The sequence below is a fragment of the Saprolegnia diclina genome, assembly GCF_000281045.1.
Source record: "Saprolegnia diclina VS20 unplaced genomic scaffold supercont1.4, whole genome shotgun sequence".
NCBI lineage: Eukaryota > Oomycota > Saprolegniomycetes > Saprolegniales > Saprolegniaceae > Saprolegnia > Saprolegnia diclina.
The window spans coordinates 1,270,425-1,292,575 of record NW_008246071.1 but is presented as its reverse complement, the minus strand read 5'-3'; the positions used below and the strand labels follow the sequence as shown (position 1 = coordinate 1,292,575).

At 60.3% G+C, this 22,151-nt stretch overlaps 7 protein-coding genes across 8 annotated transcripts; 3 read left to right on the top strand and 4 right to left on the bottom strand.

Moving 5' to 3' along the window:
- SDRG_02148 (hypothetical protein) lies at positions 1 to 4,540 on the top strand. The gene is made up of 23 exons (XM_008607721.1): positions 1 to 107; positions 155 to 359; positions 402 to 527; positions 571 to 621; positions 663 to 845; positions 895 to 996; positions 1,050 to 1,504; positions 1,549 to 1,672; positions 1,713 to 1,869; positions 1,916 to 2,160; positions 2,212 to 2,417; positions 2,464 to 2,563; positions 2,605 to 2,739; positions 2,792 to 2,884; positions 2,930 to 3,195; positions 3,245 to 3,349; positions 3,396 to 3,465; positions 3,511 to 3,633; positions 3,679 to 3,827; positions 3,873 to 3,953; positions 3,997 to 4,093; positions 4,136 to 4,306; positions 4,349 to 4,540. The coding sequence occupies exons 2-23, from the start codon at positions 258 to 260 to the stop codon at positions 4,469 to 4,471; spliced, it is 3,264 nt and encodes a 1,087-aa protein (XP_008605943.1). The 5' UTR covers positions 1 to 107; positions 155 to 257; the 3' UTR covers positions 4,472 to 4,540.
- SDRG_02147 (hypothetical protein) lies at positions 4,486 to 7,032 on the bottom strand. The gene is made up of 6 exons (XM_008607720.1): positions 6,911 to 7,032; positions 6,792 to 6,862; positions 6,583 to 6,740; positions 5,548 to 6,536; positions 5,297 to 5,506; positions 4,486 to 5,249 (listed from the first exon to the last, which is right to left on the bottom strand). The coding sequence occupies exons 1-6, from the start codon at positions 6,995 to 6,997 to the stop codon at positions 4,587 to 4,589; spliced, it is 2,178 nt and encodes a 725-aa protein (XP_008605942.1). The 5' UTR covers positions 6,998 to 7,032; the 3' UTR covers positions 4,486 to 4,586.
- A 357-nt stretch (positions 7,033 to 7,389) lies between these two features.
- On the bottom strand, positions 7,390 to 9,434 carry SDRG_02146. 2 transcript variants are annotated; one of them, XM_008607719.1, is made up of 4 exons: positions 9,356 to 9,420; positions 8,043 to 9,299; positions 7,815 to 7,996; positions 7,390 to 7,764 (listed from the first exon to the last, which is right to left on the bottom strand). In XM_008607719.1, the coding sequence occupies exons 2-4, from the start codon at positions 9,192 to 9,194 to the stop codon at positions 7,434 to 7,436; spliced, it is 1,665 nt and encodes a 554-aa protein (XP_008605941.1). In that variant the 5' UTR covers positions 9,195 to 9,299; positions 9,356 to 9,420; the 3' UTR covers positions 7,390 to 7,433. The 2 variants fall into 2 exon arrangements, with proteins under 2 accessions (XP_008605941.1, XP_008605940.1); XM_008607718.1 differs by having other exon boundaries at positions 8,043 to 9,434.
- On the top strand, positions 9,340 to 11,679 carry SDRG_02145 (hypothetical protein). The gene is made up of 9 exons (XM_008607717.1): positions 9,340 to 9,580; positions 9,628 to 9,820; positions 9,864 to 10,030; positions 10,077 to 10,254; positions 10,298 to 10,560; positions 10,600 to 10,651; positions 10,705 to 11,004; positions 11,048 to 11,178; positions 11,222 to 11,679. The coding sequence occupies exons 1-9, from the start codon at positions 9,543 to 9,545 to the stop codon at positions 11,568 to 11,570; spliced, it is 1,671 nt and encodes a 556-aa protein (XP_008605939.1). The 5' UTR covers positions 9,340 to 9,542; the 3' UTR covers positions 11,571 to 11,679.
- Positions 11,680 to 11,689: 10 nt separating this feature from the next.
- SDRG_02144 (hypothetical protein) lies at positions 11,690 to 16,429 on the bottom strand (the record flags this gene model as incomplete). The annotated part of the gene is made up of 5 exons (XM_008607716.1): positions 11,690 to 11,844; positions 11,887 to 15,618; positions 15,666 to 16,086; positions 16,133 to 16,167; positions 16,222 to 16,429. 5 exons carry the CDS (start codon positions 16,427 to 16,429, stop codon positions 11,690 to 11,692), a joined length of 4,551 nt encoding a protein of 1,516 aa, XP_008605938.1.
- Positions 16,430 to 17,180: 751 nt separating this feature from the next.
- SDRG_02143 (hypothetical protein) lies at positions 17,181 to 20,595 on the top strand (the record flags this gene model as incomplete). The annotated part of the gene is made up of 10 exons (XM_008607715.1): positions 17,181 to 18,285; positions 18,327 to 18,419; positions 18,468 to 18,581; positions 18,626 to 18,838; positions 18,880 to 19,261; positions 19,311 to 19,676; positions 19,721 to 19,841; positions 19,888 to 20,001; positions 20,047 to 20,448; positions 20,491 to 20,595. The coding sequence occupies 10 exons, from the start codon at positions 17,181 to 17,183 to the stop codon at positions 20,593 to 20,595; spliced, it is 3,015 nt and encodes a 1,004-aa protein (XP_008605937.1).
- On the bottom strand, positions 20,593 to 22,024 carry SDRG_02142 (hypothetical protein). Its single transcript, XM_008607714.1, has 6 exons — positions 21,920 to 22,024; positions 21,786 to 21,865; positions 21,612 to 21,744; positions 21,340 to 21,567; positions 21,007 to 21,300; positions 20,593 to 20,958 (listed from the first exon to the last, which is right to left on the bottom strand). The coding sequence occupies exons 2-6, from the start codon at positions 21,803 to 21,805 to the stop codon at positions 20,614 to 20,616; spliced, it is 1,020 nt and encodes a 339-aa protein (XP_008605936.1). The 5' UTR covers positions 21,806 to 21,865; positions 21,920 to 22,024; the 3' UTR covers positions 20,593 to 20,613.
- Between the last annotated feature and the right edge of the window lie 127 nt (positions 22,025 to 22,151).

Genomic DNA, 22,151 nt, shown 5'->3' with positions numbered 1-22,151 from the left:
GAAAAGCTCCTGCGCTGTACGCCCAACATTGACAAGATCTACGTGCTCGTGCGCCCGAAGAAAGGCCGATCCGCCGCCGACCGTCTCGAGTCGGACGTCATTAGCAGGTACATGCTGTCGTTAACGATGTCGCAGCTCTGACGCGTGTTTCTAGCGCCATTTTCAACCGCCTCCGCGCGGAGCGCAGCGACTTTGACACCTTCGTGCGCTCCAAGCTGCATGGCATTGCCGGCGACATCAACTCGGCTAGTTTGGGCATGTCGCCAGAAGACGCGGCGCTCTTGATCGAGAAGGTCAACGTCGTCGTGCACTCGGCTGCCAGCGTCAGCTTCAACGAGCCGCTCGACGTGGCCGTCGAGGTACTTTGGCGGATCTCAGCTGTGACGTTATCTTTGCACTAGATGAACTGCCTCGGCGCCATGTACATGCTCAACTTTGGCAAGCGCATGAAGAACGTCGTGTCGTACGTTCACGTGTCGACTGCGTACGTCAACAGCAACCAGCGCAACTGCACGCTCGAGGAGAAGGTGCTGTTTTCGCTCCTTGTTTCTAGGTTCATAATGTGCTTAGCTCTACCCGCTGGATTTCGACCCGGAAGCTGCGATTGCGGCCGTCACGAGCGTACGCAACATGACATCGCTGGCAACTGCAGTCTCGCGTAGGCGGCGTCGCCAACCGAGATTGAAAAGTTGCACCTCAACTTGATCGGAACGTACCCCAACACGTACACGCTCACCAAGTCGATGGCCGAGCACATGATCATGAAGCACCGTGCGCACCTCCCCGTCGTCATCTTTCGTCCCACGATTGTCGGCGCAGCATGGAAGGAGCCCGTGCCGGGCTGGGTACGCCCTGCGACGACAATACTTTTTTGTGTTGACGCCCTCCCTCTAGGTCGACCAAATTGCCGCTGCTGGCGCCATCTTCTTGGCCGCAGGCATGGGCATCCTTACGATCCTCCCGGGTAACCCGCGTAGCGTTGCCGACATCGTCCCGGTACGAGCGATGTACAAAACGACTACCACAAGCTCACGACTTTGTATCACCAGGTCGACTTTGTCGTCAACGGTATCCTCGTCAGCGGCTTTGCGCGCTCGAAACAGCCCGCAAGTGCACCGCCGCTCGTTGTGCACTCGGGCACGTCGGACCCGCGGGGAAACCCGCTGCGCTGGCGCGTCCCTATTGGTACTCTGAGCGCATACTTCCAGCAAAACCCGCCGGAGAAAGCGCTTGCCCCGTATAAATTCTCGATGCATTCGAGCCACCAATTGTTCCAGCTGCACTGGTTCTTCAAGTACACGCTGCCATCCTCCGTGTACTCGACGGCCGCCAATGCCTCGGGCAACCCGCACCACATGAAGCAGGCGTCGCGGCTCTGGACGCTCACGTGGCGGGCGCGACAGCTTGTCGAGCTCTTCAAGCCTTTCACTGAGAACCAGTGGGTTTTTTCATCCGACAACCTCCTGCGCTTTGCTTCCATGCCGGAGATTGCGAGCGATGCTTGGTATTGCATGCTTTTACGCTCTATTGGCTGCAACGTGAGATTAGGTTTGTGAACGCAGGCGAAATTGTCTGGGAGCGGTACCTGCTCAACTACGCCGTGGGCCTTAAGAAGTGGATTCTCCACGAAGACATTGTCGACGTCGACATTGAGGGCACGCAGCACACGGAGGTGAGCTCTACAACCCAACACGTAATCTAACTTTTTCTAGATGGCGCTCAACACGGACCGCATTCTCGAGTGGGACCCGGACCACCACGCGATCTCGTTTCCGGGTCTTTTGCCCGACGTCTCGTGGGCGTTCACGTCTAGCCGCAAGCCCGGCTACACCAAGGCCGGCATCTGGGGCCGCTTCATGGGTCTCACTGGTACACTTGTCTGGAACGTTGCCTCGACTCTCTCATGTGAGTGCAGGCTGGCGCGAGGGCATGCATCACGAGGCGAGCCACGTACCGCGCGTACCCGCCGACTCGATCGCGTCCATCCGCAATGTGATCCTCGAGTCGTCTTCGGTGCGCGAGGCCGTCGCGGCCAAGGCGGCAGCCAACCCGAAGCTTTCTCGGCACGAGATCGAGGCCGAGGCGCTCTCGATTCTGAACCGCATGGCGTCCAACATTGACTACTCGGCCGCGCGCAAGGCGGGCTGGCTCCTCCGCAAGGTTTCTCTCTCCATTTCCATATAGACAGATCGCCCAATGATGGCGTCGCAGGTGTGGCGTCACATGTACGACAAGATCGTGGTGGACGAAGCCGGCCTTGAGGCGATCCGCAACCTCGTCAAGGTCCGCGAAGGTCCGCTCGTACTCATCCCGACGCACCGCTCGTACATGGACTTTCTCATGATGACGTACCTCTTCTTTGCGTACAACATCCCGATCCCGTTTGTGCTCGCGGGCGAAGACTTTCTCAATATGGGGTATGCACGTACGCGTGTCTCGCCGTCCTTGACGCGCTGTGCGTAGTGCGATCTCGGACCTGCTGCGCAAGGGTGGCGCGTTCTTTATCCGCCGGTCCTTCAAGAACGACCCATTGTACTCGGCCATCTTTACCGAGTACACGCAGGTAGCTCTCGACAAGAAATATCGACACTTATGCTTGTCTAGTACTTGCTCGGGAAGGGCCACACGGTCGAGTTCTTCCTCGAGGGCACGCGCAGCCGCAGCGGCAAGCAACTGCGCCCTCAGTTTGGCATGCTCTCGACGATCGTCAAGAGCTTTGAATCGGGCCGCGTCAAGAACGTTCGTCGCTCGTTCCTCATCTGAGTCCATGGGCTGAGGTCTGTTGCTGTAGATTCATATCGTGCCTGTCACCATCGACTATGACAAGCCCGTGGAGCTTGGCGTGCACCAGAAGGAGATGCTCGGTGAAGGCAAGATCAAGGAGGTACTTTTTGCTCGTACGCCCTCATTTTGCAATCCGATGTCGTAGTCGCTCGGCGCGCTCCTCAAGTCGGCGCATGTCTTGCGCAAGGACTTTGGGTCGATCTCGGTGCAGTTTGCGCCCGCGATCCACGTCAAGGAGTTTGTGGCCGCCCACGCCAAAGCCGACGTCCGTGACCCGGTGACGAACGAACCGATCTCGCTCGTGACGGACCTCGCGTACGCAGTGACCGAGTCGCTCGTGCAAAAAGCCACGTGCACGCCGACGCACCTCGTCGCAACGATCCTCCTCCTCTTCCGCAACGGCATCTCCAAGTCAGTGCACAGGTCGTTCGCACTCGACTCTAAAACATGGGATGCGTAGGGAGCAGCTCGTGGCCCAAACCGATTGGCTTCGGTCGCAGGTCGTGCAGCGTGGCGGCAGAGTGCTGAGCTGCCAAGGTCGCAGCCGCGTCGCCATTGTCGAGCGGTGCGTCGTTTTGCTTTGGTGACGACTCTAATTCTATTGGGCGTAGGGCGCTGGCGCTGCTGGAAGAGTTTGTCGTTTGGCGCCGGAAGGACCTCGTCGAGCCTGCCATCACCAACGTACGGTCGATGGACGATCGACGCGTTCTTGATGTCTCTGTGTAGCGCGACCAGTACCAAAACATGATTGGGCTCGGCTACTACCGCAACAAGGTACTTCACTGGTTCAACGAAGAAGGCGTTTTGGCCTGCGCCTACCAAGCGCTCGCCGCCAACGGCAGCAGCGAGGTATGTTTACCTGCGCGCCCAACACAACCGCTGCACAATGCGCAGGGCGTGCCCACCAAAGAACTGCTCGACAGCGCCGTCTTCTTGCATGAAATGCTCTCGATCGAGTTTGTCTCCAAGTACTACGCGGACGGCCGAGCTACCCTCGAAAAGACACTCGCTGGCATGGAAGAGCGCGGTATCTTTGCGTCGACGTACGTTAGACATATAATGTTGTTTTCGGCTCAATCGCGCTGTAGGGTCCACACGATGACGCCGACGCCGACGAGCCAGTCGATTCAAACGCTCTTGTGTGCGGCGATTTGGCCCTTCATCGACAGGTGCGCCGTCGATTGATAACGAGTCGTCATCCGCACATACTAGCTACTGGGTCGCGGTCGCGAGTTTGCTCGTGCTCAAGTCGGGCGACGGTATGTCGCCGAGCGACCTCGTACGCCGCATGCAGTGGCTCGCCGAGACGGTATCGCGTGATGCGTCGTTTTCCGAGGGTGACGTACATTAGATGTACCACGAACGCATCATTGCGCACTATGAGGCGTGCTCGCTCGAGACGCTCCAGAACGCACTCGCGATCCTCGAGCGCTGGAGCGTCGTGCACATGGTCCAAGAGCCCGCCAAGACTCGCGGGGCCACGCCGCGGACCCTCGTTCTCCTCACGGCGCGCTACCACGACGTACATTCATATGACACGATGCGTGGTACTGATCGCGACTAGGGCAAGGAACTCGACGTGCTGGCGCGGCGCCTCGCGACCTTCCGCAAGGTGCCGCTGGGCGGTCCCAAGTCGATGGACATTGCAGACCTCCTCGCCGAGATCCCGGGCCTCGCCAAGCTCTGAGCATACAACAGCGTTTACTAGAATACCAATTTCTTGAATAAAAGGCGCTTTAAGTGCATGGGATTTGCATTCATGTGCTGGAGCTGGTTACTAGCTTGGCAATGACAGAGGTAAACTAGCTCGAAGATGCGGCAGCCTCGTTCTTGGCTCGGATGAAGCGCGACATGTACTCGGTCGCCCGGAATTGGCTTGACGAGAGGACGCGGCCGAGCCAGTTTTCCCGCGGTGGCGTCTGCAGCACGCCTGTCCAAGCGTGTTGCTGCTTGCGCCGATCGTAGTGGGTTTGGCAGATTCCGTGACCAGCGTCTTGGCACGCTTTCCACGCGCCAGGTTCGTCGTACAATTGCTGCGTCGCGAGCGCAAAGGCGTCTGGTGCGTTCGCGACGCGGCCACCCCACACGCCCGTTGCGTCAAAGTGCAAGCCCTCGGCGCCGACGCTGGTCGATACCACGGGCGTACCCGCAATCCACGAGTCGATGACCTTGCCCTTGATGCCGGCACCGAACCGCAGTGGCGCGAGACTCACGCGGTACTGGCCCAGCGTCGCGTGCACGTCTTTGCAAAAACCCATCATGCGCACGTTTTCGCGCGGCTGCTCAAAGTGCTTCATGTCCTTCGCGCTCGCGTACGAGCCATAGATGTGGAGCTCCACATCCTTCCCAATGAGTTCCCGCGTCCGAGGCCAGATGTGATTCGTGAGCCACTTGAGGCCGTCGACGTTGGGCGGGTGCTTGAAGCTCCCAACAACAGCCACGTGCTCCCTCTCTTCGAACGGCGTCTATCGCAAAGACCATGACACCTATTTTGTCGACAGCACGACTGTACCGGCATCGATGGCGCAGCGAGCGGCAGCATGTAGTCCAGGGCTTCCAGCGATGCCGAATGTACGCCAAAGCGCTCGACAAGCAGCGCTTTCTCGAACTCGGAGACGTACAACGTCGTGTCGGACCGATAGATACTCGCGAGCTCCCGCAGTACGCTTGGCAGCACCGGCTCGACGTCAATGTCGAGACCGAGCGTCGCTTCAAAGTCCACCTGCTCTCTTCCGTGAGCCCACTTTCGTTTGGTAGAGGTACCTTGGCTTTGAGCACGAGATGCTCGCGCGCTTTTCGGAGAAAATGCACGTCTTGGAGGTCTAGGATGCGTTTGGCACTCGGTACATGCGTCGCGACGTGCCAGCCGTACATTTCTTCAGCGATAAACCGATCGAAAACCACTGTATCGACGCGGGTCGCTTTGAGGAACGTCTCGACGTCGCCCGTGTTGGGGTCGAGCTGGACACAGGCAACACCGTCTGCCTCCCAGCGCGCCGTGTGTTCGTTTGGCCGGCACGGCGAGATGCAAATGACGTCATAGCCTTCGTCGCGCGCCATCTCGATCATGTCGGTCGTACGCACGCCCGCAGCCGACGACGTGCGCTCGGGCCAGACGCAACCCGCGACAACGAGAGTCTTGCCATTGGTCGGACGGTTTACGTGACGTGGCGATGTCACGGGGGCTGCCGCCTTTTTGGGCTTGGGCGCCATCTCGAGTGGCTGGTACCATTTCGGCGGCATGTGTGACGCCAAACGCGCTTCGAGGTTGAACGGCCCCGGGAGACCGTCGGGGAAGAACTCGCGCACGAGCTCGTGAAAGTACGGAACGGGATCTCTCTGGATCTGACCGCAGAGGTACGTGAACCACTCGATGCCCCGGGCCACATGGCCACGTTCCTCAAACACAATCTGTGCAACAACGTCTGCAGACACCGGGTCACCAAGAGACTTCAGCTTGTGCACCAGCCGAGGGCCAGCGTCGAGGCCGCGAGCCTCTTGCACAAGCGGGATCACAGCCAGTCGTGCGGCAAGCGTGCTGCGTGTGTTGGCCGCGTGTTCGAGGAGTGCTCGGTGCGCGGGCAGCTGGCCATAAAACGAATCCAGCTCGCGCAAACGGCTCTCCACGAGCTCAAAATGACGGGCCTCGTCACAAGCTACGTTGGCAAAGTCGTCGTAGAAGGCGCGGGGCAGGTGGTACACGTCGTCGGCGGGCTCCGGCGCAAAGCGCACGACCGTGTCCCAGTAGTTGTCTACGCAGCGGTCCATAACATAACTATCACAAGATTTAAACTATACCAATGGCGCCGAGCTCAATATGCGCCAGGCCGTGCAGAATTCCGATCGGAATCGGAGTCGACTTGTCGCTCGGCATGTCCTTGGGGTCGTAGAGCCGCGGGAGCGGACCTCGCGCGGGATAGTCGGGCGGATTCCCACACCACGTCTCCTCGTGGCACCTACGATGGCAAGCGTTGTTCAAAGTGAAGCAAAACCGAGGGTTCACGTACAGCGGAAGATTTCCTTCCTGCCACAACTGCTGCGTCGCGAGGCTCCAGCGGACCTTGGTCATCGGGTCGCCCTGTCGTGGCATCTTCAGTGGGCAGATGACATGCGAGATGGCGTCTACCTCGCGCAGGATGCGATCGCCGCCGTCGACGAGCGACCGCGGGGCATGGAAGCCACGTCGCCGCAGTGATGCTCGCGCCACCAGCATCGTGACCAAGATTTCCAACTTGTTGGTGATTGGCTAAAACCAATGGTAATATACGCTATATAGTGGAGTTATGCAATATATTCCCGAATTATACGCACTGTCTATCCGGAACGCCTCCGTTAAACGAAAATGATTGGCCGATACCTATGAATAGGGCCAATGATAGAGCGCCTCCGGATACAACCGCTTTGGGCCCTTTTGTCTGTTGTCATCTCGCGCGAACCAAGGGAATTTGTCCTAATTTACGAGTACACGATCGGGCACTCGTTGAACTTCCTTGTCGCAGTGCCCCCGAGCGACTTCAGCAGAGCAAGCCACGGCCCCGCGAGCAAAGGGAGAAGGAGGTTTCTAGTAGCGAGGTCCTTGCACCAACGGAGATAACGCGAAACACGTTCATATATACGGTATCCAAAGGACGATATTATTGTGCTGCGTATTACGGTGCCGCACCCGTGTTGCCTTCGAGCTGCTCGCGAAGAAGCTGCTCCTTCCGGGCGCGAAGCATCTCCAAGAGGTTCTCCTTGGCGGTCGCCATCTCGTCGTTCTCATCGCTTTCATTCCTCGTCGCCCCCACGTCGTCGACCTGCTGCTGGTCTTCATCATTGCTGCCGTGTTCCTCTGCTGCAGCCGACGTGCTGGGATCAACTACGCGGCATTGGAGCTGACCGAGTACGTGCGCTGCACCCGCAAGCGCCCGCAGATCCTGGACCTCCATCGTCTCGAACGTGCATGGCTCCTTCGCCTCGTCGTCTTCGTAGGTGCCTTGACTACACAAGTAGCATCGTTGATTGCTGCCCAGAAATACGAGGAAACGTACGCTGTCTTGACGCACGGCTGCAAGACGAGCGCATCGGTCTCTGCGGCGACGCAGCGGCCCACTTGATAGGCGCTCAGGACTGGCGTCATGGTCGTCTCGCAGAGACGCAGCGTCTTGAAGGCAACAACATCGCCCGCTTGAACCCATTTGATCTGAGCTTCGGGGTACGTCGTGAATGCGTCCTATGCACACGGTGAATGAGTGTATGACCTACCGACATAAGCACACCTCGGGAGTTGCCGTTGCACGCATCGACGCTGTTTCAAGCGAGGCGATGACCTGGTACGGACGCTTCCACAGCTCTTTCTTTGATGTCGCAGTGGCGGGCTGCGGAGTCCGATGCACGGGTGCTTGGCGCTGCTGCAGCCGTGGCGCCGGCATTGCGCTGGGCAGGGGAGCGGCTGACGGGCCGTACTTGGCCAAGTCCCCGCCCCGCGGGCGGTGGTCCAAAGCGCGCGAAAGTTTTGCATCTGGCACTGGTTTGTCGAAAGACGCGTTCGCTTTCGCATCGAAGCGGACGTGGTTATGACCTGGTGCGCTTGTTGAACCCCATCGCGCCTTGGCAGCAGACGTCGCATCCTGTGCCTCGGGAAACGCAACGGCCGCCGGCCGCTTCTTTGGCGACGAAGCAGCACTGACGACGGGGGTAGTAGCCGTAGCAGAGCGTTGGTACGGCGTCCCAGCCTTCGCGAGTCGCTTCTTCTCCTTCAACGTCACGAGCGGTCGAGGCTTCGTCTTGACTTCCTGCTCGGACTCGCTGCTACTGCTGCTGCTACTGTCACTGCTACTACTACTGCTGCTGCTGTCGCTGCTACGTTTGCTGGTTGCAGTTGTTGGGGTAGTTTTGGGTGGCACAACGCGCTTGGCTGGAGTGGGTGGTGGCGGGCCCGCTGCTCCTTTGGGCGCTGGCTTCTTCGGCGGTGACTTGTTGGCCACTACGCTTGTCTCTTCGCCGCTGCTACTCTCGTTGTCACTGGAGCTGGAGCTGGCATTTGCTCGCTGGAGTGCCACGGGTTTTGTGGTCGTCGCGCGGCTGGGATGCTTCTTGCGCTCTGTTGGTGCAGCCGCCACCAAGCGCGGCATGGTCTGGAGCGTGATTGAAGCAGCGGCAGCGGCAGCACGCGTGGACCATTGCACCGTGAGCACGTCATCCGCGCGCAAGACAAGCGCAATCTTGTCGCTCGGCAGGAGCACGAAGCCGTCGAGCAGCACTTCGAGGCCGCCGGTGGTCGATTGGAGGCCGAAGCGCGTCGAGACGTGGTGCAAAAGGTCGCCCACGAGCTTCAACGAGTCGTCGATAGGCACGACGCAGCGCGAGAAGCCCCAGGCCTCGGCCATCATCGCGCCAGCCTCGTCCGCGAACGCCACCCGCACGCGCATGGAAAAATGCCAGCCACCTCTCGGCCAATCAGAGCGCAGGCGCTCCGATCCATCGGCCACCCAGCGTCAACAGCTCCGAGCGCCAGCCAAGAACAGCGTACGAGTCTGACGCTATTAGCTCAGGCCATGCAGCTTGCAGTGTCACCGCTCCATGTACTTACGTCTTGGCTTGTTTGCACGCTCATTTTGGCACGCTGTTCGCCATGGACGGGTCGCTGCACCTTGGAGTTGAGCTGCAAAGTGGAGTGGAGATTGAGGGTGCTTGAAGAAGCCGCCGGTCGATGAAACACACGGGCTATTTATACGCACGGTAACGACGGTCATTTGCCCGGAACCCTCGGAAGCACGATGACCGGCAGCAGCACCGTGTCCGTCGCCGACACGCGGTGCGTGGACGCCGACCCGATGCGTCGTCCTAACGCCACGCACGTAGCGCGTCCATGCGCACGCTCGACAAGGAGAGAATACGGCAGCGCGCGCTCTACCTCAACATGAAGGAGAAGCTGCGCATGTCGATTTGCGTTCGCATCCAAAAGCAGTGCAAGAAGCCGCCGGCGCTCGCGTCCGAGCTCGCGTCGCAGATCCTCGAGACGCTGCAGAAGCAAGGCGCATCGAGCAACCTCACGGTGCGCGCGATCTTTTGCGTGCGAGGTCCGAGCGACGGCATAGGACGCAGAGCTGCAGCGCCTCGTTCAGACGCTTTGCAAGCGCGGCGCGTCGTCGCTGTCGGTCCCCAAGGCGAGTACACCGCCAGGGCCAGCCGAACCCGTCGAGGCCCCACTCGAGAAGCCCAAGAGCCAAAAAAAGACGCGGAAATCCAATGGCTCCAAGGACGAGTACATCTCCTGCTTGTCGTCGTCGCAACAATGAAGCGCTTCGTAGACCGCGTCCACTGCCCGCGGCCGACTCGATCTACGTGACCGAGTCGCAGCTGCAGCAAGCGAGCATCGGCTTTGTCTTGCCGCCGCGCAAGTCGCCCAAGAAGCACAAGCAAGATGACATTTGGAACGCGCTCGTCCAGATCCAAAACCTCGAAGAAGTCCACGACGCCGAGTCCAAGGTCCGTCGTCGCCACGCCGCAGTCTGCACGACACCGTTTGTAGATGAAGAAGAAGGTCGCGATGCGATCGAGCTGGAGCCACGACCTGCAGTCCCAGGTCGACGCCAAGCAAATGGCCAAGCAGGCCGAAGCGCAAGATAACCAAAAGTACTTTGAGGAGACCATGCGCAAGCTCGAGCGCATGAACGACGCCGAGCGCGCCAAGGAGCTCGACCGTATCGCGCGCGCCAAAGAGCAAAACAAAATCCAGGAGGAGCAGCGCCAGTACAAGCTCGAGAAGAAGCGGACCGAAGTAGCCGCGCGCCAGTACGTCGACACATCTTGCCATTTGCTTAACCTACGCAGCGAGGCCGAAGTGCGCATGGCCGAAGCCATCGCCAAGCAAAAGGCCGACGACGTACTGCTGCTACTCATGCGCCATGCACAGTGAAGAATGGCACATGCATGTAGGAGGCCAAGGACGCCGCGCGCAAGCAAGCCGAGAAGCTCAAGATGGCGCGTGTCCTCGAGGAGAACGAGGCGCAGTTGCGGAAGAAGGCGAATGCGATGGCCGCGGACCGTGAGCTCGAGGTGAAGCTAGCCCACGACTACGTCAAGATGGAGGAGGCGAAAGAAGCGCAGCGCCAGCAAAACCTTGACGCGCTCTCCAAGAAGATCCAGGCCAAAATGAAGTTCTTTGACGACACGTCCAAGGCCGAGACCGACATGCGCAACAAGGAAGACGAGATGCGGATTCTGCGCTACCAAGAGGCAGACCAATACTGCTTGATGGACGCATCATGTATCATCGTAGGACTATGAGCGGCGCCAGGCCGAGCTCGACGACAAGAAGCGCCAAGACGCGATGCGTCGCAACCACGACCAGCAGCAGTACCTCAAGCAGCAGATGCAGCTCAAGAAGGAGCGCGAACGCCTCGAGAAAGAGTCCGATTGCAAAGAACGAGTCTTTGGCTCATGTTGAATGTAGGGACTATGACAAGCAGGCCGATTTGTGGCGAGCGGACCGGGAGAAGGACGAGAAGCGGCAGCGCCAGGTCGACATACAGCGTGCGGCCAAAAATCAGCTGCAGCAAGCCATTCTCAAGCAGCAAATGCTCGCCAAGGAGGAGGAAGCGCTGCTCGCGGACCACACGACCCTCGAAGTGCAGCTGAACCAGACGTTGCTCCACAAACTCGAGAAACTCGCGACAGTCGCCGACGCCACGCGCCAGCGATCGCGAGAGCTCGTCGCGCGGGAAAAGGCCTCGGACGCCAAGCAGCGCGCCAAGAAGGTCCAAGGGCTGGACCCGCGCCTCCAGCCCGCGTCGCGCAAGTGACTCGTCGTCGTCGGTAGTTGTCCTTATACAAAGCTAACACTGCTCTCTTTCCGCGACACAATGTAATAGTACTAACAAAGAGTCATGGACAAAAACTGCTATATCGTCCGGGGTGTAGTCTACTTGCGCATGCGCGAGACGATCTCGTCCATCTGTTCCAGCGCCGCGCCCTTGACGCACAAGCGCTGCGCTGCCGAGTCACTCCACGCCTTGATCGCGTTGGTTGCCAGCGCCTGGTGGTCAATGAGGTACTTGAGCAGGTGCTTGATATCGGCTACATAGAGTGTCAACACCCACCGTGCAAACTAGCTCGTACCTGGCGCCGTCGACTGGGCGAGACCACCAATGAGCGCGGCTTGGCCGTCAAGGCCGCCGCAGAGACCCATGATGAGTTGGCAGTGGTGGGCCGACGGCTTGGTCGAGACACCGGCCATAAAGAGACACACCTGCTTGGCAAAGAGCGCGTCGCCGCGCATTTCGGGCGGGATCGTCGTCTCGATGCGCGCAATCACCGCGTCCGTCGGGAGGTCGAGGCTCAATCGGAGCAGCTCCAGCGCCTTGGTGAAGACAGCCAGCGTGCTCGTCAAATTGTGCGCCGTCAGCCACGCAGCCACGTCGTTGGCCGTCCGCGCGTGCGACGGAAGGATCGACGTCAGGTTGAGGTACTGGAAGGTTTGCGACGCCTGCTGCGCGGCAACCGCCGGCGGCATGCGCGCCAGGACGAGACCCACCACGTCCGAGAGCACACCGCCCTCGACAAGCTCCTCGAGAATGTCCGCTTCCGCGTCCTCCTTGAAGAGAAGGCCCATCGTGAGCCACTGCAGCGTCAGCGTCGACTGCGCAAGCGCCATGAGGCGCACGACAATCGTCGCGAGGTGCTCGCCAATCTTGGGCACGTCGCACTTGAGGTCCGGCGCCAGCAAGAGCGCCGTCTCGAGCCCAAACTGAACCGCCTCGACCTCGAGCGCCTTCTTCTCACAGAGCGCCGTGACGCAGTCGTAAAACGCATCGCGAATCGCCGCCTTTTCTTCCATCGCCACAACGAGCGCTTCCTTCACAAAGGCCGCCGACACCAAGACGCTCGGCACCGCGCTCTGCGACGTCTTGAGCTCCTGCAGGCACGCGAGCGCCTCGGTCGGGTCCTGAAGACCCACAAACTCGTCCAGGATACCACGTGCCTTCTTCGAGAGCAGCGACGCCGTGTCGTCGTCGAGTGCTTCGAGCTGCGCCTTGATCGACGGCGCCTTCTTCTTTTGCGGCGGCGCAGGCTTGGCCGGGCGGCCCTTAGCCGAGCCAAACGTGGCCGGGCGGCCTTGGCTCGGGCGATCAAAGTTTTGAGACCGCGACCGGTCGTTGGCAAAGTTGCTGCTGCTGTTGGAACGCTGCGGCGGTGCCTGGTTGCCGCGGAAGCTGCCGCCACGGCCTCGGTCATCACGACCCCGGTCGTCACGGTCACGGTCGCGGCTCGACGCCGACATGGGCGGGCCGCGGCCCGAACCGCGCGTGGCCTGCGCGCCCTTGTTGGCAGCCTCCTTCTCCACGTCCTTTCGGATCTCGTCGAGCGTCTTCTGCGTGAGCTCCTTGCGGCGCGGCGTCCACTTGTTGTTGCGGAGGTCGATGACGTCCATGAGCATGAAAATGATACGCGACGAGAGCCGCTTGTCCTTCGTGAGCTTGCCGAGGTACTCGAAGTAAACTGCCATGACGTGCGGGCCGCTCGACATTTCGAGGTTCTTGCCCATCGTCGTGAGCAGCTTCGAGAGCGACTCGATGCTCTCCTCGTCCGGCGGCGACGTCGGGTGCAGGGGCACGAGGCGGAACGGAACGTTCTCGCCCGCCGCCGGCGCCGCGCGAGCCACGTTCAGCATCTTGGCCACGCACTCGTGCATGATGCGCTCTTGCAGCATGCCCTTCTTGTAGAGCTCGCCGATGAAGCGGATGTTGCCGAGCATGCGGCGCTTCGTGAGCATCTTCTTCTCCTCGTACTCGGCCTCGTACTCGGCCGTGAGCGTGCCTTCCGCGCGCGCCTTCTCAATGCCCGCGTCCAGCTCTTCGTAAATGTTGTCCTTCTCGAATTCCTCTTGGCACGAGTTGAGCAAAATACGCTTGAACGACGTCGTCTTGATCGCGTGCACGTTGGCGAGTTCGAACGAGTCAAACGGCCCGTGGAGCACCTGCGTCGTTCCGAGGTCCTCGACGTTCTGGCCCGACCAGTAGAGCGCGTCGTCGGCGACGGCCCACACCTTGACAAACTTCTTGTTGCGCACGCGCACCTGCTTGAGCGCAAGACCCTCGGGCGCGGAAACCACGTCCTGCGGGTCTTCGGTCGCGCTCTCAAAGAGGGTGTCGAGCGACTCGAACGGACCGACGACCTCAGCGTCGTTGTCGCTCATCGTCGTCCAGTACCACTTCTTCTCGTCGTCGTTCTGGACGATCTGGAGGTAGCTCCACACCTTCCACTTGGTCTCGAGGTACACGCAGAGGTTGGCGTACATGTCGCAAAAGTGGGGTTCGCCGAGCGCCTTGTCAAAGATAATCTTGATGACGGCCTCCACCATGTCCGAGCTGTCCATGTTGATTTCGCTCAGCTGGCCCGCGAGGCGCTCAAACTTCTGGTTTGTCATCTTGTTCATGATGCTCTGCACCTGCTTGCTCACGAGCTCCATGTTGTTCGTCGCCTTCTTCGGCACCCAGCGGTCGTCGCTGCGCTTGAGCTGCACAGAGTCGATCGTTTCCATCATGGACGGACCCGCGCTGCCACGACCGCCACGACCACCGCCACGACCACCGCGACCGCCGCGGGGCGGCGCCTGGTCGCGCGACCACTTGCCGCCCTTGTCGCCACGGCTGTTTTGGCGCTCAATGCCACGACCGCCCGAGTTCTGGCGGCGCGCACGCGTGTTGGGGCCGTCGTTCGAGACCTCCATCGACATCCAGCCAGAGCTCGGGTCCTTGGCCGCGGAAGGCAAGTCCGCGTACTCTTCGCGGAAGCTCAAGAGGAACGTGACGCTGTAGCAGCACTTGCTGTTCGTCTGCGGCGCCGTGTTGGCCGGGCGCGGCTCGGTGCGAGGCACGTTCTTGGAGACTTCTTCGACCACGTCGTCGCCTTCATTGTCCTTCTCGTCGTCCGCCGTGGTAAAGCCCGGCGGGCGCGACACGGCCTTGGGCGAGACGGCGATAGCGTCGTCTGTGCTCACTTCGACCGTCCCAAACATAATGCTGGGCTCGGCAGCAACGACCGACTTCTTCTTGGGCGACGACACCGGGGTCGCAATCTTCTTCGGCGTCGCAGGCTTCGGGGTCACGGCCTTCGGGGCGGCAACGGGCACCGCTGTCTTGGGCGTAGCCACCTTGGGCGCTGCCTTGGGCGAGGCCGCCTTCGGGGTCACGGGCGCCACGGTCTTGGGCGTCGCAACCTTGGGCGTCACCGGCGCGACGTCCTCCTTCGGCGTAGCAACCTTCTTCGGTGTCGCGACCTTTGGCGTTACCGGTGCAGGAGCGACCGTCTTCTTCGGGGTGACGGCGGCCTTCACAGGCGACGACGACACGGTCTTCTTCGGGGACGCCGGCGCAGACGCCTTCTTCGGGGACAAAGGCACTGCAATGGGCGTCGGCGGCGGAGACTTGACCTTTTTTACGGGAGAGGCCGGGACGGCAGGAGCAGCTGGTGGCGGTGGCGGCGGTGCCGTCGTTGCCGTCGGTGGGGTATACACAAACGCCGGCACGTTGGCTCGCAACGTCGACGTGGGGCGCGGAGCATCCGAGTGCGACCGCGGCTTTTCTACCACCGTAGCGTCGTCGGTCGCGAGGGCTTTGCATTCGTTGATCGGCTTGTTCGTCTTGGGGTCAATGATCACAAGGGCCTTGCGTTCACGCACGGGCGCGGGGCGCTGTACAGGGGGCGGCATCTGCTGGCCAGGCATCACATGAATGGGCACAGCTCCCGGCATGCTCATCGATACATGCGGCGGTTGCATCGCAGGCGACCCATACTGGTTCATTGGCGGGTACATGGGCTGGCTCGGCATGTGTTGCATGTTGTAGCCACCTACACAAATTGTTGACAGCCGTATGCAAACAATCGAGGTAGCCAACCTTGCTGGTAGTACGGCTGCTGGACGCGCGGAATGTATCCTGACATCGCTCCTGGGTGCTGCTGCTGGTGCTGATGCTGCGGCACAAAGGGCCGGACGTTGTTCGGGTTCATGCCACGGGGCATGCCACGAGGCATCCCCCGGCCGCCAAGCTGGCCTGGCGACGACGTCATCGGTGGCGGGGCATTGCCCATGTGCGCAACGTGATTGCTGTGAACCCGCTCGGGAGGCGGCTGGGCGTGTACGTTCGACTTGGGAACGAACGGCTGCCCGGGCACAAAGACGCCGGCCGTAGGCGCGGGCGCGGCGTACGGCTGGGAAGGCACGTAGCCTTGGCCACCGGCCCTGTACGGCAAATAGATAGGTCGGTTCGGGTCGAGCGTGTGGTCGACGGGCGGCGCCGACGCGGTGCGCACCGGCATCTACGTGGATCGACGCATGAGCGATCGTCGCGGATGGCGATCCTACCTGCGACGGCGGCAAGCCGTCATGGGCTCCCTGGGCTACAAGGACAAGAGAGATGAGGCCATCCATGCTCGCGCAGCAAGAGCACGTACGAGGGAACCGAGGGGTGTCTTGGGCAGACATAGGAGGAGTGGCTGGCGGTCTGAACGTCGACCCCCGAATAAGCCCTCGGGAAATTGAGGACAACCGCCCGTATACTCGGGCCCAGTGTATTTTCACGCGACCAAACACCCCTGGCAGTGCCGGTGGTGATTGGTGCACCTTATCCGGATTTGCCGGATACGACGAAGGTCCTGCCATCCAGGGGCCAAAAAACGTGACGCACGGAAATAGTGTATTGGCGCCACGTCGCACGAGCCAAGCGAATTCGCGCCGCGCGTTGCTGTGGCACAGAGACGCACCGGATCGCCGCAACTGACGGACGGGCGACTCTCTTCGGCGTTTTCTTCGAGCGCAGTCGAATCGAAGACAGCCATGGAGCCCAAGGTTCTGCCTCCCGTGTGTTCTTCCACTAACGACAGCGTGCAAGGTACTTCATACACCGCGTTGGTATCGTCGCTCGGTACTAGAAGTTGCTTGGACCAAAACGCGAGGCAAAAGGCAAGGGTGCTGCCACGTCGCAGGCATGGTTGCTAGTTGAAGTGAGGCTACTAAAAGAAGAAGCGAGCCCGAGACAGGTCCTGACCCGCCTCGTTATCGCTTGCGCGCGTTTCTTAATTGCCTCGGCGCTTGGCAAGGCGCCAACTGTCCAGCTTTGGCGTCTCCATCGTGGCAGCCGCTCGGTGGCCTGCCCACAGTAGGCGTCTTCAACTCTGCTCGATTTGATCCTCGCGAGCGTCCAAGGGTTGTCAAGCCTCCTGAAGACAATACATCGAGTCGACACATCAACGGACAACGTCTATGTCTGCCTTGACCTTGCTGCCCTCGAACCAATGTGAAGTGGCAGTTGAAGTGTCTGCAGATTGCTGTTGCGTTCCATATTTTGTAACACTATTTACTGTCCGCCAGTCCGTTTTCGTAGGGCCCCGTACCCGGATGCCAAAGATCTGCCATGGGCGTGACGGGGTTATGGATGCTGCTTGCTGCGGGAGGCCGCGAGGTGTCGATTGAGAGCTTGAGCGGGCAGACGCTGGCCGTGGACGCGAGCATCTGGCTCACGCAGTTCGTCAAGGCCATGCGCGATCCGGAGGATGGCAGCATGCTGCGCAACGCGCACCTCCTTGGCACCTTCCAGCGGGTCGCCAAGCTCCTCTTCCACGGCATACGACCCGTCTTTGTCTTCGATGGCGACACGCCCGCGATCAAGCTGCGCACGCTGCAGCGTCGCCGCGCCCGGCGCGAGAAGAACCAGCTCTCGCTCACGCAAACGGCGCAAAAGCTGCTCCTGCGGCAGCTCGAGCGGCGAGCCAAGCAGGCCGTCGTTGAGGAAGAGACCAAGGCCGAATCCAACGTCATCCATATCAATGACGACGAAGAAGAGGAAAAGAAGACGACCGAGAGCCCGCCGCCGATGCCCAGTGAGGAAGTCGACGAGGACGATGCGATTATTGAATGGCGAGACCATCAAGAGAACGTGGAAGCCTTCCAACGCGAGCGTCGCCAAGAGGCCCGCGAGCAGTTCTTGACGCTTGCAGGCAAGCCGGAAGAGTACTCACTAGCCCAGATTCAGACGTTCCTTAAGTCGAGCCGCTTCAAGCGCGAGATGAAGCAGCAGGCGGCGGCAGCGAACGCCCCCGAAGCCGGTCGCCGCATCGCAAGCGAAGCCGACCGCCGGTACATCCTCACGACAGCTAACGACGCCCGGCCGGCGCCACCGCCTGCCGCTGTCGCCGCGGACGCGCAGCTCCTCGACGCATCGGACTCGTCGGTCGGGCTCTTCTCCGAGTATGTGCAAAAGCAGTCGCAGTCGCAGCCGACTCAGCGTGCGCCAAAGATTCTGCATGTTGACGACGATGTCCTCATGGGTGCCAACGGTAAACCGCTCGTCCTCAGGACGGACCACCCGCAGTGGATGGTGCCGAAGAAGACGACGTCGCAGCGGCGCGGTGTCGTCTGGGAGCACAAGGCAGACGGCAGCCTCGTGGCGTCACTCGATCCGACCAAGATGCAGCTCACGGCCGAAGAAGCCAGCATCTTGCCGCCGTCTCTGTTTGATGGTATCTACATGGTTTGATATCCAGAAGCTCCATGTGTGTAGTTGGTAGGCCCAAGGCCGAGGTCAAGGACCAATATGTCGAGTGGGGCGACGAGGTCGAGGCCAAAGACGCACTCGTGAGCGACTCGGACACGGGTAGACCGTCTTTGACGAGGAGTGAAGGCCACGATACGTCAGCGGTAGAGTGGGAAGATGTCGTGACGCAGCCAAGTAACACTGCGCCTGTGGCAACTTCGACCGTACCCGTGGCAACTCCTGCTGCGCCGATCACCATCGACATTGACGACGACGACGTGGGTAAGCTTTCTCCACTTTGTCTTTCTCGGTCATTTTGCGTCTAGAATGGCTGGACGTCTCACCGAGGGCAATGCCAAGTGTCGCCGAGTCGGCAACGATCCGCGAAGACGCCAGTGACGATCTCCCAGTGCCCACAGTCCAAAATACCAGCAACACAGACCCGACAGTTGCCGTCGCTGTCGACGACACTGCGTCACCCAGCACAACCCTCCTCGCCAGCCACGACGCCATCGTCATTGGCGACGCTTCGGACGTCGGTACGTGAACGCCGTAAATCTGTCGACAAATGTCGATATAGAAGACGATTGGCAAGACGTGCTGCCGCCCGAGGCCTTTGCCGCGCCTCGAGAGCCACGTCCAACCTCGCCAGACACGCTTCCGACTACGATCGACAGTACTGTGGGGGTCGGGAAACCAACCACGTTTGTGGTCCCAGACGCGGCGGTGGAACGGACGACGTGGAGTGCCGAGGCGACACCGCCGTCGTCACCGGTGCTTCGACCGACGGCAGCCGTCCTCGACGCCGATGCCCTCGGCGCGTGGAACGACGAGGACAATCTCTTTGAACGGCGCGTGTCCAAGGCGCTGTCAGCCGAAGACGATGACGACGTCGTCACGCTCGGACTTGCCCGAAACGACGATGCGCTTCAGGCCGTCATGACCACAGCCTCTAACCTGACGTACGTGCGACACTGTTTTAGCGTAGTCTATTCAATATGGATGGCGTAGGCAATGGGCTGCTGGCGCCATCAAGCGGGCGATCCGGGACCATCAGCAAAAGCATGGCGGTAAACCGCTGGAGGACGACGCGACGCCACGGTACCTCACGCGAACGACGCCGACCGAGCCCGTCGTTGTCGACTCGGGTCGCTTTCTCGTTGCGGACGACGGTGGCGAGACGGACGCCCAGCTAAAGCGGTCGCGGAACCAGCAAATGCGCGACGTCGATGGCGTCACGGACGAGATGCAGAACGACGTCATGGAGCTGCTGCGGCTCTTTGGTGTTCCGTTCATTGTAGCACCCATGGAGGCCGAGGCGCAGTGCGCCACGCTCGAAAAGCTCGGTCTTGTGACGGGCGTCATCACGGACGACAGGTTTTTCTGCGATTCTGAATTCCTCAAAAATCGTTGTGGGATAGTGATATTTTCGCGTTTGGCGGCCAACGCGTCTACAAAAATATGTTTAAAACCTCCAAGTTTGTCGAAGCCTTCTCCATGGCCGACATTGAGCGCGAACTTGGGCTCGACCAGAAGAGCATGGTGCACACTGTTTCACTGGATTTTGCACCTCATGGAGCTCGCACAGATCGCTCTCGCTCTCCTCCTCGGCAGCGACTACACGGACGGCATCCATGGCGTCGGCGTTGTCAACGCCACCGAAATTGTCCACGCGTTTCCAGGTCTCGACGGTCTTTGCGAGGTATGACCGCCTCTGAACGACGCTCTCTGATTTGGTATGCGCTAGTTTAAAGCGTGGGTGCAAGACTTTGACCTTGCGGCGCAGCTCAAGCCGCTGCCAAAGCTATCGGAGGCCGAGCTCAAGGCACTCTCGCCTCTCGAGCGCTTCAAGCACACGCACCACAAGGTCCGACGCAACTGGCACATCGCCGACGCCTTCCCCAACGCGCATGTCGTCAAGGCGTACCTCGAGCCCGAGACGGACCGATCGGATGCGCGCTTTTCCTGGTCGACGCCCGACCTGGCCAACTTGCGGGTCTTTTGCGGCCGCACGTTTGGGTGGCCGCTCGAGAAGGTGAACGCGACGCTGCTGCCGATCGTGCAGGCGGCGACGCGCGGCTGGTCGGAGACGCAAACACGCATCGACAGCTACTTTACGTCGTACAAGGACGGCGTCAAGTACGCCAAGGTAACGTTTGCGCCAGCAAGAGACACTACCATCGTGCGATAGATTCGCAGCAAGCGACTCCAAGCGGTCGTCCAGGACATTCACGAGACCCACGAAAAGCAAGCGCCGGCCAAGCGCCAGAAGCGCAAGGCAAAGACCACCGACTAATCCAAAAACCAAGTTTTTTCACGCGGGTTGTTTGGCAGGCGAGTCGGCGGCGGCAGCAGCTGCCTTCTTTTGCGCGCGCTGGGCCTCGGCGCGGGCCTGCACGATGGCGGTGAAGTCGACCATGTAGGACGCGATGACGTCCAGATCCGCGATGGCCTTGCGTCCGTTCTGGAGCAGCTCGAGATCTTCATTCTTGGTCTCGGCGCTGCTGCTGTGGTCGTCGTTCGCGTCCTTGACCTCAATGTGCTTAAGGATCGAGCCGTGGATGCCGCTCGTCGAGCGCTGGAGAAGATTCCCGACGGCCATGAGAATCTGTCCGACCTCGAGCGTCTTGTCGGATGTGTTGCGGATCGTCGTGTCCACCTATACACGGACAATCTGTCTAAACTTCTATCGGACCAACTGGTCTACTTCGTGCTGGAGACGAATCGCGTTGGACTCGCGGAGCTCAAGCTGCTTCTGAAGCGACGCGATCTCGTTGTTGAAGTTGAGCATGTCGTTCGTGCGCTCTTTTGTGAACGTCGCAAACTTGATGCGTTTGCGCTCGTTGTCGCGCTCGTGCAGCGCTTGGTTCTCCGAGAGGTCCCGGTTGGCGTCCTTGAGCGTGTTATACCGGTTCACGAGGTCGGTGATCTCGGGGTAGTCTTCCGGCACCGACTCTTGCACGCTCTCGAGGTACCGCGTGTACTTGAGGTTGGTCTTGACCTATTCGCAATTGAGCTTGGCTTATGCAATCCGCTCGACCTCGTTGGAGAGCTTGTCGTTCTCTTCGTTAAAGCGGTCGAGGGACTCGCGGAGCCGGGCGACATCGTGCTCCTTTGCGAGGCGCTGTTTGATCTCATCCGACGCGCGCTTGATGGCGCGGTTGCGCTTGGACTCGTTCTCTTGCAGAAACTTGTTGAATTTGATAAGCGACTCTTGCAGCTCGAGGTCCTTCTTGCGCAGACCTTCTTCGCGGCGTCGGAACGCGTCCTGTCGCATAGTCTCTGAGCGCTGTGGGTACACAAGGAACGTACTTCGCGCCGGGAAAACTCCTCCTTTTGCGCGTCCAGCGCCTCTTGGACCTCGAACATCTGCCGTCGCTTCTCCAGCAGCCGCGTCGCTGGTGACACGTGGTCCAGCGTCAGCGTCTGCGGCATGTTGAGTCGCCTACGCAGCCGTGAGCTCTCCGATCGGAGTCGTCCACGCACGCTTGGTCGGGCGTCTGCATTTCGGATGCTTAATGATGACGACGCAAGTATTTTTGGACACAGGGGTTGGCTCAACACTTCTACAGTCAATCGGGGTGGCTCGAACCGCTGCTCGGGTGGTGGACCCGCCATACCACGAGGCACGGACGAAGACTGCAGCCGCTACATGCATCCAATGTAGAGGGATTGGGAGCAGCCTTTTTGCATCGACGCTTCAGTTTTAACGCTTTCATTTCACAAAAACGCGCGTTTAAACCCTTGCTGTGGGTTAAACATCGATATCATCGATCCCCGCGCTAGAAACGGCAGTCTTGTTGACAACCGTGCTCGAGCAATCAATGATGAGGCGGTATTTCGCACGAAATG